Here is a 15,720-nt window from a genome sequence, read left to right on the forward strand (position 1 = left end):
TTGTCTCTAGAATACTTATTCTAATAGCTCCTATCAGAGTGCTGAAGTCATTGAGTTTATTTTCCCTAGTGTCTTCAAAATGTTTAAGGGCGCTTCCCTTTAATCTGGCTGCAACACACTGCTCTTTGACCTTATCTTCAAACAATTCAGTTAGTTTCTCGAAAATTTCTAATTTTTCGAACAACTCATTTAAATCTAAATTTCCCATTTAGTCTTTTTTAATTTTTGCAAATTCAAGTATTTTTGATAGGGGCGTCTTTTTTTCTTCTTGTAATGTCATTTTGTTTAAATCTACAGTTTGTATCTAGTCTTATGAACACAGCTTTTTCATCAGCAACCTGGGGTTATAAAGCGTTATTTAATGTATTTGGGGGTTTTAGTCGTACATGCCTTTATTCTCCCTTTATGGGTAAGATATACTCTAACCAGCTGGTAGTTAAACTTTGGTAGCGTGGCTTAGGCTATGACCAAACTAATGAGGCGTACCGACTGAGTATGTTCGAGAGGCTAAAAATAGATCGTAGAGAGTTCGTCTAAAATACAATACTTTTATTCATTTACCATATAATAAAATCGGATATATTCTGGCTACTGGGACTGGCTGTCCCAAGTAGCCCACAAGTCTCAATAGAACAACAATAAAATATAAATAAGATACTTTAGACACTTACGATTATAAGACAAAGTCCAAGGTATTTCTAATGAGAAAACAAACGGGCAGAGGTTCACCCGGCAAGTCAAAAAGTCTGCCTTCAGTCTCAAAAATCGGGGTATGTATATGAAAAACCTAACCACGTCCTTCCGGTAAATTGACGCATTTAGCCAGGAGATTGGTTATTGAGCAAGTTCCCTCCAAGCCCACACATTCCACGATTTGTATCCTTATCTTAAAAAGTGGTATTTTGAAAACTTTATATTTGCGTCATATATATTTTTACTAATTTAATAATTAACTAAATTAGAAATCTTTACCACAAATATAGACTGCTACATGTCTCCTAGTTCTCAATTTTCCGGTTTCTTCCCAGTTCACCAATCATGACGTGTGTCAATCTAGATTAAAATTAGTGATAAAGTATCTTCATTTAACAGTTTACGTGAGTTTTTTAAGTCTATTTATCTTTTTTCTTAAGTTCCATAGCTTCTTCTTTGATTTTTATGCATGGTAAGGCTTCCAGAAAACGAGACAACCCGTCCTTGCTATATAATTTTTGACAAGTTGGGATTTTTTTCAAGGGTGGACTTAGCGTATTAAATTAATATTCGATTTAAGTTGACCAGGGTTGACTTAATTGAAATAAAGTCAACTGCAAAAATTTGTGATCCGAATGAACTCGAGTTATTAGTGTTTTCTGCGTCTTCATTTGATTTTTCAGACCGTGTTGCCCGAACAACGTTGATATGGATAATTACTATGGGTTGTCAATTGGTATGGTTGTTAATGTGTCAATTGGCAATCATTTTTAGCCCCCTTTGCAAAATTTGCTTAGAAAATAGAAAAAAAATACATCTGAAGCCTAATGATCTGTTTTTCTAAGTGGCAACCCTTCAACCTTATTGCAATGTGAAATGTTTACATTGCAATTTAGGACTAGTTTTGTCAACTAGTGCCTTACAAAATCTTTAATTTTTAACTTTGTTGAAACTTGCATCGTATCCGAAATACAAAACACTAATGCCGTAACCAATTCAAATTTGAAACAGTGGATGCAAAATAGTCCTCGCTGAAGAAAGTCGGGAATTGCGATCAAACCTAAATATGATTTTTATAGACTTTGAAAAGGCCTTGGACTCTCTAGATCGGGCAAGTTTGTGGAAGATCCCTCTTTATTACAATATCCCAAGTAAAATCATCGCAATTATCATAGCTCTTTTACGAGGACAGTGAGTCTTGCATCAAGACACCTGAAGGTCAAACCCGGTACTTTTGAATTCTATCTGGCGTAAACGAGGCTATGTACTGTCATCGTTACTTTTCGTAATAATCATCGACGTCATTAACCACAACTCCACGACCGATGGTATCAAAGTTTCTGCCGAAGTGACAGTTAATGACCTAGACTTTGCAGATGACATTATAATGCTACAGTCTACAAGAGCTTCTAAACAGGGTCAGTTAAAAAGAAAGCCAACATGGCCTAGAATAAATTTGACGAAAACTAAAACATTGGTGAATACTGATTCGTCACTTCATATCAGATTTGGAAATGAAAAAATTGAACAGGTCGTGGAATTCAAGGTACCTTAAAAGCATAGTGCAGACTACAGGATCAACATCCAAAGAAAATATGACCAGAATAGGTCTGACAAACGGCACCTTCAATAGGTTCAAGTGCATATGGATGTCAAAAATTACTCAACCTGGCTCAATTTACGCTTGTTCAACAGCAACGTCATCCTGGTCCTCCTTTACGCAGCCGAAACTTGGAATTTGAACAAGAAACAGGAGAAGAGAATCCCTGCATTCGAGAATAATTGTCTTCAAATAATTTTAAATATTCGTGGGTCAGACAGAATCACAAATGAAAAAGTCCGCAAACTTGCCAATCAGCCTCGGGTGACTAACAGCATTAGAGCTTGGAGGTGGAGACACTTGGGCCATGTTCTTCGAATGCAGGAAACTCAGATCCCATAAGCCTGTTTACATTGACACTCAAACGAAAGTCAAAGACGGGGAAGACCTCAGAACACTTTGCGGTGAATAAAGCAGCTTGATCTGCGCAGTATCCATGCTTCTCTTCAACCCAAACCTTGCAACGGCTCAATTCAGAAAAGATTGGCAAAGTCTCGTCGATGCACTGGTCGCCATTGGTGGCACAAGCAGATCTAAGGTCTAAGGTAAGGATGCAAAATAAGCTAAATTTTACCTTGTATCAGGTATCTTTTTTTTATTTTTAAAGTGCTAAAGGTCATCAAAATAAACTGTTAATCAGCCTCAAACATCAGAAATAATAACCTTCTGTTAAAAACCTAGATCATAACATGATCATAAAGAGTGTTTAGTTCAAAAGCAATTTAATAGTCCAGCATCTAGAATGCAAAATGTACTACAAGATAAATGAACTGCAGCTTGCAATCTCAGCTAATACTCCACTTCAAGGCGCATCACTACAAAGAGGAATAAACTGTTACAGCCGAAAAGCCCATAGGCTTTGATTTGAAAAACGAGCCTAATGAGTCTCATCAGCAAGAACTTATTTTAGGAACTTATTTTTAGGAATATTTCTTAAAATCAGAATACTTTGTGGTTGGATGAAAAACTTTTTATCCATTTTCTTATCCCGATTATGTGTACCTGCTTGCAATTGCAAGTGGCAAATCCATGAACATTGCAGTGTTTTCTATGGAAGCATTATGAACGAAAAAACCTGAAAGAACTAAAAATAATCCATTTATTGCTGCGTTACACTATTAATTTATTGGGAGTTATAAATATATTATTAACATGTGATCTTAGTATCTCTCCTGGATTTATTTTTTGCGTTCAAGACCATCACAATCCTTAGCCGTGTTTGTTTGCTGTGGTCTTTGATCAGGATATTTTGACCTTCTTCAGGGATGGGTTAACAATGAAAGTAGACCTGTCGATTATAGAAAGCAAAATATGATCTATAGCGAAGCTGTGAATAGCTACTGTGTGAATTTTACTTCCTAGGTATGGTCATGTGACTTCTTCTTTGATTGTCTTGTGTAAACACTTTATCAAGAGGCCACAACTATCTCTGTAAAAAAAACAACTTATTGTTAACATAATACTTGTATTGCAAGCACACGCTGTGAAAATACCACATCGTTTGCAGCAACAAAAAAAACGGGTAAGAATTTGCCAAAGTTGGCCAAGCGCAGTCAGAATAAATGAACAATCATGGAACCTTGTTACAAAATCTTGATTGCCATTGAAATTCATATTTATTGAAGCATAATTCGCAGTGCTGTTTGATTTAAAAACCCTTTCGCATAAAAAATACAAATGAAGGTACGGATTCACTCTTCAGTCTATATAAATAAACAAAACCAACCGTTTTTGGTTATGTTTTTTAAGTAGTATCAGATATTACTAAATTTGCTTATTTGAAATTACTGTACAAAAACTGAGCACAGTCTACTGTTCCAAATTGACATGAGAGCGCACAATCAAATGCTAAAGAACAAAACGTTAACATGATACGCATGACTCCGACTGTCTGTCAACTTTGACATGCTAGCTCAAACCCGGCCTAAATACTAATTTTCGGCAACATTTTCAACTTTTTAAAAGTAGACAACAGCAACTTTCAATTCTTCCACGTCTCCAAAAGTAGATTCTATTGATAGACTTATTGTTCCTCAATTTTACTTTCTCCTAAATTATGGATCCCTCAAGTTCTGTCAAAGTTGGAACAAGGAAAAGCCAGGTAAATTGCCTATGTTTTCAAGTAACCTGGTTATTCTACCCTTTTTTTTTTTAATAGGCTTGATGTTCATATTAATGACTTACAAATAAAGTGACATACCACTTGATGCCTTTTTTGTGCTCTTTAAGAATATAATAATGTTCTATTGCAAGTTAACATTTAAGCCCTTGAAAATGACTAGCCTAACACATTTCTAGTTTTTGGGTGTAAAAAGGCTTTAAAGGTTGGTTTCAAACTTACTATGAGATTATAAGTTCATCTTTAGGTTAATTTTCACAAGTTCATATTATTGACTTATGAATAAAGTAAACACTAGCCTACTAGACTACTCAATGCCAATGAAATAAAATAGGATGAACATATAGGCTAATAGTTTATAAACAAATTTGGGCTATATATTTGAACATTAGGTGGGGGGTGTTGGTAAAGCATTGCATATATTAAATATGTAACCTAACCTAGGTACCTCCCCCCCCTAAACCCAAAAAACAACAGTTTAAATATTGTATATGCAACAAAAACCATGCTATTCATTCCATTACTTTATAGTGGTGTCTTGAATTAACCTGTCAAAACAGGTTTTTCATGACTGAAATCCTTGTAAAGGGCATATAATTTGCATATAATGCAAAAGTACTGAATAATCTTATGGTTTCTATACCAACAAGGCAAATACAAAAGAAATTTACAATAGCCTAATGGAAGTACAAAGCTCTAATAGCCTATCCTATATATCACTAGTATTAAAAAATGGGTGCAAACCCGATAAAAAAAAGAATAGAATGGTTACAATATTTTGAATAGATTTTAGCCAATGCCTTATGAGAATGTTGGTCATAATTTGGGACAATTTTAGCATAACCTGCTTTAAGCCTATTCTTAATCTGCAAGTGCACTAGCATGGATAGCTGAAACAGAAGAGCAGATACTAATCCTGAGCCAACACAAAGTAGGAACCAGCTTAACTGAAAAAGAACAACAATTCAAATCACTACTTGGGTTTTTAGCATTGAAAACTAAATACTCACATTTTTCAGTATTAAGCACAAGGCCAATTTTTTTTTCAAAAAGCTTAGAAACAAACTGGGTAAACTTAGCTAGGGTGAATTTTGAATGGCTAATAATAAATCATCTGCATAAACAATATAAGATAAATTAGTTAGACCTTCAAAACACAATGGAAAAATACAAGAAAGCACAGGGTATAAACAAGCATTAAAAAGGTATGGTGACAGACCCCCCCCCCTCACCCCCCTGCCTAAGTCCAGACCAAATAACCAGAGTCAAACATATGAATTTGCATTACCAAAAATGAAGGACACATATAACAGATGAATTCACTTCAAGCTGGGTAAGAGAATACCATAGTTGGCTGTGACAAACCAAGTCAAAAGCTTTTGAAATATCTAACACACATAAATGCACTTCAGATCCATCTTTTTGTGCTTGAGTTAAAAAAGAAGTAAGAATTTGATGTGCATATTGGCATTCCTATGTTTGGTTAAACCCAAATTGATAGGGCACATAATCAACTTTTGGAAGAATTTCAGGAAGCAGGACATATTCAAAAACTTTGCTCAGCAAACAGACTATCATAATAGGTATATATGATGTGCAATTAGTATCCACAAATAACACAGTATCCTTTCTCCATTTCCTGTATCTAAGCCAATTTTGGAGAATTTTTCCCAAGCCAGAGAAAAGAAAGCTCAGATCTGCATTTTTTAAGTATGCAAAGTTCTTGTTGCAGCTCCTGCTGTGGACAACAACTACAACTACAAATTTGCACCTTGTTAAAAACTTTAAAATTGCTGACCTGATGGCAGCTATAATTGAACAAATTAAATGGTACAACAAGAAAGTTGCTTCCCCCCTTGGTACTGTTTGCTGCAGCAGTGAATTGCTGTCCATTTAATTTTGTTTGCCTAGTGCCTTGTCCTTTCCTTTCTTTTCTAAAAAGTCAAATATGTTACATACCTGCAGTGCAGTGTATAATTAGTGATACTCCATCTTTTGTACCTTTTTTTTTGACAGGTAATAAATAAATAATAATAATAACAAAAAAGAATCAGGCACCAAAGATGTACATAAATAAATTTGAAATAATAACTGCAAATGATAAATCAATTCTTGAATCATTATGAAGGTGAAAAACATTAATACCATCAATATTACACAATTTAGATTTTAAATTCTTTACACAACAAATCACATGGTCAGCAGAAACAGGAGGCACATAGCCTTGGTACATTCTTGCAGGTAATATATAAGAACAGGGGCTAGCAAACTGAGAGTGAACCACATAATTCATAATATTAAAACTCTCATTATAATGATTAATCCAAGAGGTATTAGGGATCCAATTGGCATTAGAAGATGAATCAGATTTTCCAACATTAATCACTTGTTTCCACTGACTAGAGGTCTTTGGAAATTCCACACAATTGTACCTTACTTTGCAAAGATAACATTTAAATTCAAGTTTGTTTTCTGTTTAATGTCAACATTGTGACCCCTTAAAGGGTGGTCACATGCTACTCAAATTCTAAGCCACAATTTTTCATAATTTTTAAATCAGGGTCAGATTTCCATATTGAACCTCTAGTTTATTTAATTTTTCTTTTTTCTGTGTTTTCTTTCATTTGGAATTTTATCTTACAGCTTGCCATGACCCAGACTGAGTTTGTTGTTGGTCTTCTTCAAAAACAAGAATTGTCTGTTGCATTCAAAATTGGTAAGAACTTATCTTGAAATTAAGTTTTGAAAATACAGTTCTATGAAATCACATAATTTAATTAAAAGGAAGTTGGGTTTGAAGATGCTTTTAATTACTAAATAAACTTTATTCATTAATACTTGGCTAATACACTGGTAGTCTCTATGTGAGATTAGTCCAAGCCACTACCACCCCCCTGAAGGGACTAAAAAATTGTAACCTAAAAAAGTCTTTTTTTCATGTTTTGATCCCCTTAAACAATAACTTTCAGCAATGAAAATTCCTCAATTTTTCTTTGAAGTTAACATGTTACTCAGCATTTTTTTTAATTCATTCAAAACAAATCCATGTCATTAAAGTAAAAATTTATGTTTTTTCAGGTCAGGACAAATTAAACATGTGGTTTTTCATATCACATTGAACAGGTTTTGGAGATAGCTAAACTATGTTCTATGCTTATTTGAACAAATCACAAATGTCTAAATCTGTTATTGAAGTTAGTATGTCTATAAAATTAAATGCTTTCATTCTTTCTGAAACCTTAGCAAAATTTGAAAAACTTCGAAGAGAAAAGCAAGAAAAATTATGCTTATTTACCTTATATGTACATATACCTGTTTATTCAAGGCTTAAAAAATACATAAAAGGCTAAACCTATAGTTTAAATTTGTATATCTATGGAAAGCTGTGCTTTCTATCTGAAACCTGACACCCACTGAAAACCATAGAGAATTTGTACAGAAAGGTAAGAAAACCTTACATTACATGTAAATATATCTTATTCTTGGCCTTCATAACAGACAAATGTAAGTAAGGAGCAACCCTGTAGAAAATGCTTTGTAGTAACCAAAACTCTAAAAAACGGAATTTTGATACCAGTAGATACATCAATAGAGCCAGATTTTTATGCTGATTTAAAATATATAAGTTTCATCAAGTTTAGTTTTACCCATCAAAAGTTTATGTCTGAAAAAATTTGCCTTATTATCAAAAAAAGGAATAAACACCCCCTAAAAGTCATAGAACTTTAATGAAAATCACACCGTCAGATTCAGTGTATCAGGAGAACCCTATTATAGAAGTTTCAAGCTCCTATCTGCAAAAATGTGGAATTTTGTAGTTTTTTTTTTTGCCAGAAGAAAGATTATGGATGCGTGTTTATTTTTTTTTTCTCAAGGGTGATCATATCAACCCAGTGCTTCTAGAATATTGCGGGAGGGCTCATTCGAACGGAAATTAAAAGTTCTAGTGCCCTTTTTAAGTGACCAAAAAAATGGAGGGCAACTAGGCCCTCTCCTACGCTCATTCCCCCCCCCCCCAAATTCACCCTATCAAAATTTTTTGATATCAATTTTGTTCAGCATGGTCAGAAATTACAATAAATATGTCTGGTGATGACCTAATCCCCCACAATCCCCTGGGGAAGGTCTGCAAGTTATGAACTTTGCCCAATGTTTACATACAGTATTGGTTATTGGGAAGTATGCAGAAGTTCTCAGGGGGATTTTTTCTGGTATTGGGGGGGGTCAGGTGTTATGTGGGAGGATTTTTTCATGGGGGAAGGGACATAGCTATGAAGGGGGCGCCAGATTTCAGCATTATTTAAAAAACGATCAGAAGTTAAACTAAAGCTTGACTCTGTCTCACAACTTTATTTTTAAAACAATAAAAAGACTGTAGCATAAAGAGCAAGGCTCTAAAAAACGGAGGAAGATTTGCTAGATATTTTCCAGAGAAATTGCCTACAGAATGTTTTTGGGTACTCGACTGACTGGCCGCATCTCAAACAGTAGGCTGTATAAAAAGTTCTGTTCAATTCCGCTTTCTAGGGCTATAAAGAGAGAAAGGTTGAGATGGCTAGGGCATGTTCTGTGGATGAAGAATGACAGATTGCCAAAGATTGTCCTTCCCGGCCAACCGTCAAGGACTAAGCAAAAAGCAGGTCGTCTCTGGATGGGGTGGGAGGATGTCATAAGAAAAGATTTAGAGGAAATGGGAACTTCCTGGGAGGGGGCAAAAAGGAAGGCATTGAATAGATTGACACGGAGGAGGAGCGTGTGTAACTGTGTTTGCCTCATATTACTTGATTCTACAGTGAGTTGTTAGCTGTAGAATAGTTTTATTTAACCAAAAAATATATAGAATATTAATGAATAGAAAATCATCAGACTTAGAAAGCTCTTTAGTCTCAAATCATGGACTGTCAATACATCCTGTTTTGCCCCTTTTAGATCATATTTGCAGCATTCAAACAACCATTTAAACCGAGTTTCGTCAAGAGTGCTGCTATTTAAATATGTATTTTAACTGTTGTGCTTTAGGTACATACTTAGTGATTTATTTTAGAGAACTCAAACTCTCTCTGAAAATAAAGTAAATTGTGAGAAATAGTTGTATTTTTTAGATTTAGCAAGTAGTCAGGGAGCCACTCCCAAAAAGGTGACAGGGGGTTGATCAGTGAGCAGCAGAAGGTTTGACAACGGAATATGGGGTAATCGATAGCGCTGATTACGAATATGGGCGTTATATACTCGGCCGGGGGGGGGGGGGGTGCTAGTCTCTGAAATTCGAAAAAATCATGTTTTTTTTGCTGTTAAAAAATATGCTTTGCAAAAACTTTCAACAATGATCACGCAGCCTATGGTAATTAATGCCGCTGATTATGAGTGCCATCGCTATACAGTTGGGCTCATTGCTGATGACCTTGAAACTTGCAATTTTATTGTTTTCATTCGTCAAAAAAAAAACGCTCTAATATCCAAGCATTTGGCTAGTAACGGATAGTTATACTTTGAAACTGCACAGTATACTCATTAGTACATACATGAACTCAGGAATTTACGAACATGACCTTGAAGATAAATATCTTTTCATGCCTAAGTTAAATTACTAATAACATGAACAAAAACGACTGGCACGCTCTTCTGATAACAACTGCTAACTATTTCGTGTAATGCACTTATTAACAAACAAAATTTAGAAGATAATAGCTCAGCAAAACTTAACCAAACTTATCCATCTCCAAATTATAGCCAGAAGAAGCATTCGTAAATCCCCCCCCCCTCACAGCCACAACGTCAGTCGCAAGGTGTAAGGCAAGATACTAGCTAATCTTTGATCTTGAAGATAAATCTTTTCATCCCTAAGTGAAATTACTAGTAATGTGAGCAAAAAAGACTGGTATCCTATGCTCTTCTGATAGCAACTGCTAACTATTTCGTGTAATGCACTTATTAGCAAAAAAAATTTATAAAATAATAGCTCAGCATATGAAACTTATCCATCTGAGTCCGAATTATAGCTAGAAATCACATTCATACATCCCCCCCCCGCACCCAAAAAGTAAGTTGCATGGTCTATTTCCTGCAAATGAAATATTTGCGTGCATGACCTTGAAGCTAGTGCCTAAGTGAAATTACTAATAATATGAACAAAAAAGACTCGAATGCTCTTCTGATAGCAACATCTAACTATTTTGTGTAATGTACTTATTAACAAGAAAATTTTAAAAGATGCTAGCTCAGCATATCAAATTTTTCCATCTGAGTCTGAATTATAGATAGAACAAACTTTAAAATTTATAGAACTAGAAGAATTAATTATAGAGCATAGAAGAAGCATTCAAACATTTCCCAACACAGCCACAAAGTAAATCACAAGGTCTATTTCCCGCACATGGCCAATTTTTGTACAGCCCTTGCACGAGCAGTACTCAGAGGCTACACAATCTGGGAATACCTTAAGGGTGGACACAACTGGCCTAACCTCATCATCCTGAAATTTCCAGCCAAACTGTAGGGGATCTAGAAACTGCGGCTTTGGTTGGTTCGCTTGTAAAAAAATGTCCAACTGGAGGTAAACGCGCTTAGCATGGCACTCAAAGGCAGCGTCAGATGGTGGCAAAAATTCAAGATCCCGCTTTCGAGGGTATAAATGTACTCGCAAGTCATCAAGAGAGGTAAAGAGGTGTGGATCTTTACCGTATGCGGCGATGATGACTTTGCAAATACAAAGAAAACTTTCGTGCACAGAAGGATCGATCTTTGACCTCTCTATCTCTTTCAAAAGCAAAGAAATCTTTTTCTACATTCACCATTTCTCGACAGCCTTAGCCACCACTCTTTTTCCTTTGGAGAACATAAAACCAACTGTATCACAGCCCAAAAGCTTATGAACAAGGCAGATTGATAAAACTAGATGGTTTGGCAAATTCCTGCAAAGTTGGTGTATAGGCACTGAATATTCACGGAATCGCACAAAAACTTTCCGCTTTTCACAATTTGAGTGGTATCCAAGGAATAGCTTATAACGATACAGCAAAAGGATAACAATATCTGTGTCATTCGCATCGACATACACAATATCGATACTCCTCTTTAAACAGTCCAACGTGTGCAACACAACTCTAGTATCCGCCTCCGCCTCTTATCACAGTCGAATCTGAGCAGTCACTATCAGCATCATCTGAATCAATGAGAATAGCACTGTATTCGAATTCTTTAATCATTACCTTCACTTGTACAGCAATAGCACCAGGAGAAAGTGTTCCTTTTAGATGGTAAAAGATGCCTTTATGAGGATCAACAAACTTGATAAGCTGGTTTCCAAAATGTCTGTCCAAATTTCTCTTAAGCCAAAGCAGTCTATCCTTTTGCCAAACAAGTTCATTTTCAATTAAAACCTTACTGAGCTGTTCATTCAAATCTGAAATGTATTAGATTCTTCCTTCCCTGAACCTGGACTCAATCCCCTGTAGCAACTGGTTGAATATTATTTTATTCAAATAAGGCACATTATGACATATTGGGTTTGTAGCCATAAATTAGTCAATGCACTTTTTGTTGCAATTTGCCTCAGCTACCATTAGATCAATCCCACTAACTCTGCTGAATACTTCTGGCAGTGTCCTCCGAAGGAGATTTGCTTTCAGGACAATAGCTTCATTCCGAGAAAAGGTTTCAACATTGATAAGCTTATGAGAGGGTTTTTTACCACTCCCTGTTTTATAGTAAAACAAGCAGCAAGTTTTGTACGAGAAAGAAACAGCTGCAAGCTCTGAACGAGCATTTTTTCTATATGTATAAGTATTTTCTATCTTATGATTCTTGTAAGATTCTATGGAGTGTTTCTATTGAGCTAAGTCACGGAGATCTACCGCCGGGACAGGCACATTCGTGTTGGATAGATGCCTATCCTTATCCGAGCTAAAAATTGGGTCACTCCACTTCTTCGCTAATAGTTCAAAGACGAAAAGGGTTAGAGAATTTCCAGATCACTCATTTTGTAGAAAAATTAATTTCCTACAGAATCTATTAATAAAAAATGTGCATTATGTAGGCAAATTTCCAAGATGGATCAAGATTTTTCCAAAAACGCTATAAATTATGTTATCTTTTTCGTCCATTTTTAGGGATTAAAACTGAACGGCAAAAGATGAAACAATTTTGAAAAAAGAATATTGAGCATTATTCAATTTCCTTTGATTTGAGCTGTAGCTAAGCAATTTTGGAGTGGTTTTTGAATTTTTTATTCATTTTAAGGGAATTTTGTTGGTGCAGATCGGTTTTTAGGGAATCTGAAGAAATGGGGATGTTGCACCCACTTGTCGACTATATAACGTCGATTTTCGTATTCAGCATGGTCGATTACATCAGACTGCTTTCTGAAACCTTCTGCTGCTTGCTGATCACCCACAACCTTAAATATCAACATTTTTCTCATGTGGCTCCCTGACTAAAGGGAACAACGACCTCTTGTGTGTATGCTTGATTAAATATAATCGGAGAAAGCTTATAATTTAAGTTTATTAAATGTTTCGCCCATTTCAATATTTTTGTTTCATAGTATTCACATATTAGTGTGCTTCTTTAGAGCAAAACTTAGATTGTGTTTAAAAAATTCTGGCTAAGGGAGGGAATTTCCAATCTTGTTTAAGATGCAGTTTCTATTTACATTTCCACTTATAGAATCCACAAAAAAAGCTTACAAAATTTTCAAGCTAAAAAAAACTCCTATCCGACTGATGTTTTTGCCCCCTCCCCTCTCCCATCTGTATGTAGCGTTGCTATGAGCACTGAGAGTCTCAGGCAAGTGACCCAAAATATTTGAAAAATTTTGTGAAAAATTGAAATTTTCTCAGAATGTGGGGCTGAGTTTAGGCAACGAATAGGTACTATTGTTGTGAAGTGTTATTTGTGGTATTTGGGGGTTTTAATCGTAGATGCCTTTATTCTCCCTTTATAGGGGAGATAAACTCTGGCCCTAAGGTAATTAAACTTTGGTAGCGTGCCTTAGGCTATGAACGAACTAATGAGGCGTACCGACTGGGTATATTCGATAAATGACCCTATTTCAGTAGACTAACCTCCTTCATTTTTTTTTTGATTATCCCCCCAAAGTATATTTTTCCAATATACATATCAAAAAAATCGCCTTTGAATGCTGATTCTAAATATATAGTGTTTATTAAGTTTACCTTAACCCGTATAAAGTTAGGAATTTGAACGGTAATTATTGTAATATCAACTGTAACGTCCTGTGTAATTGTTTCCGTAATATTATTTCTATTTAGTTCCTGGATACAATCTACTTGTAGGCTAATTTGAATATAAGGGACAATTGGCATCACTCTATTTGATTTCTACTATCAGACTGTGTTTTATCTGATATACTCTATAAGATATTTGACTAAACTTTACTGATTTATAATCAGACTAGACTTGAGGATGATTCGTTATTGAGTAACCGTAAGAGCGGACCAGAGTTATCAATATTAGCTCTCCCAAAAGGATGCATTGCCTTCTCTGTTTGTCCTAATGTGGCTTATATTCTATGTAAACAAGCATAACAGTTTTCATACACTGGTAGCTTTACATCCACATGGCTCGAAAGCAGCCATGGCTCAAAATTCAAATTAGAACTTTCTTCGGACGCATTTTGTGCGGCTATTTCCAGATTTAAAGTTTTTCTAAAGGTGTTATTCAGATGAATGTCCTCTATGTAGGGAAAGGAGACCCTTTTAAGACCTATCACCATGCCTCCATTTTCTGGGAATAACGCTTTTTCTCACCGAATTTTTTACCTTATGCAGAGTTCCCATTACAGCTGGGTAAAAACTCTTTTTTTTGCTTCCTTCGGCGACTTTTGCTAAGCTTCCACATTTGCTTTCTTACTTATAACGTTACTTTTCTCGTTTTTTTCCATCCCTTTCGCGATATTTTGACTCCCTTTATAGGGGAGATAAACTATGGCCCTAAGGTAATTAAACTTTGGTAGCGTGCCTTAGGCTATGACCAAACTAATGAGGCGTACCGACTGGGTATGTTCGAGGGGCTAACGATAGATCGTAGAGAGGTTGTCTAAAACACAATACTTTTATTCAATTTACACGTAGTAATTACAGATATAGATAGGCTACTGGGACTGGCTGCCCCAAATAGACCACAAGTCTGAAAAACTACAATAATATATAATAAGATACAGACACTTACAATGATCCGACAAAATCCCAAGGTATTTCTAATGAGAAAATAAACTGGCAGAGGTTCACCCTGCAAGTCAAAAAGTCTGACTTCAGTCTCAAAAATCAGGGTATATATTTGGAAAACTAACCACGTCCTTCCGGTACATTGACGCATTTAGCCAGGAAATTGGTGATTGAGCAAGTTCTCTCCAATCCCACACATTCCACGATTTGTATCTTTATCTTAAGAAGTGGTATTTTGAAACTATGTTTTTGCGTCTTAATATATTTTTACTCAATTAATAATTAACTAAATTAGAAAGCTTTACCACACTATTTGAAAGATAAAGGTGGCTTTAAACGATTGTTTGCCTGTTATTTCAAGCAAATTAATGGTTCTGTGTCAATTCTAAATTCTTGGTCGACCTTCTTTAGACCATAGGCGGGCGTGCTTTGTTTGCCTCTCATTACAGGCAATCTAACGGTCTTATGTCAATTTTAAATTCTTGGTCAACATGCCTGAGACTCTAGGCAGGCATGCCTTTCCAAAAAACTAGCAAACAAGTATGTGTCCAATAAGAGAGTCATGCATACTCCTGCCAATAACCTGTGCCCCAGCCATTTAAACATTTGCCTCACAATTACTCAATTACAGTTCCGATGAGCACTGTCGGTGATCACATTTTGGACCAGCCTCTTTCACAAATTGGCGAAAAATCCCTGTTTACAAAAGAACTAGAAGTTGCTTTAGAGAAAAAAGAAGTTGATTTTGTTGTTCACTCTTCAAAGGATCTTCCGACAACCCTGCCTGACGGAATGGTTATTGCTGCTATTCTTGAGTAAGTGTTTTTTTTTGTTTGTTTTTTTGTTCTGTTTGTGCATATCAAAAATAATACTTACTTTCTGGAGTGTCATTCAATATACTATTTCAGCATTGTATTTTTTGCATAAGTATAATGCTATTTTCTGGGTAAATTAATCCCCCTCTGATGATTAAATACTGAAGTAGTCTTAGGCTCTTGGACAAAAAAAAATCGTGGAGGGTATTAAATAATGAAAATAAAATAAAAGCAAAAATGAAAATAAATTAAAACATACAAATAATTATTATGTTTTTTGTTTAAGAGCTAACATTAGTCCTTTAACTT

General features: G+C 35.4%; 1 protein-coding gene across 1 annotated transcript; it reads left to right on the forward strand.

Moving 5' to 3' along the window:
- The first annotated feature begins 4,240 nt into the window (after window positions 1-4,240).
- LOC148945427 (porphobilinogen deaminase-like) lies at window positions 4,241-15,415 on the forward strand. The gene is made up of 3 exons (XM_089099036.1): window positions 4,241-4,394; window positions 7,056-7,128; window positions 15,228-15,415. Exons 1-3 carry the CDS (start codon window positions 4,350-4,352, stop codon window positions 15,413-15,415), a joined length of 306 nt encoding a protein of 101 aa, XP_088955162.1. The 5' UTR covers window positions 4,241-4,349.
- The last annotated feature ends 305 nt before the right edge of the window (window positions 15,416-15,720 follow it).

Source organism: Artemia sp. Qi Xiang Cuo, chromosome 13 (genome assembly GCF_049724085.1).
Source record: "Artemia sp. Qi Xiang Cuo chromosome 13, ASM4972408v1, whole genome shotgun sequence".
In the NCBI taxonomy this organism is placed as follows: Eukaryota; Metazoa; Arthropoda; class Branchiopoda; order Anostraca; family Artemiidae; genus Artemia; species Artemia sp. Qi Xiang Cuo.

What these genes read in the sequence shown, in the direction of transcription:
- LOC148945427 (XM_089099036.1), top strand. Translation starts at nt 4,350, where the DNA reads ATGGATCCCTCAAGTTCTGTCAAAGTTGGAACAAGGAAAAGCCAG. An exon ending in TTGGAACAAGGAAAAGCCAG is followed by an intron (nt 4,395 to 7,055) that starts GTAAATTGCCTA and finishes TTTATCTTACAG; the next exon opens with CTTGCCATGACCCAGACTGA. An exon ending in GTCTGTTGCATTCAAAATTG is followed by an intron (nt 7,129 to 15,227) that starts GTAAGAACTTAT and finishes ACTCAATTACAG; the next exon opens with TTCCGATGAGCACTGTCGGT.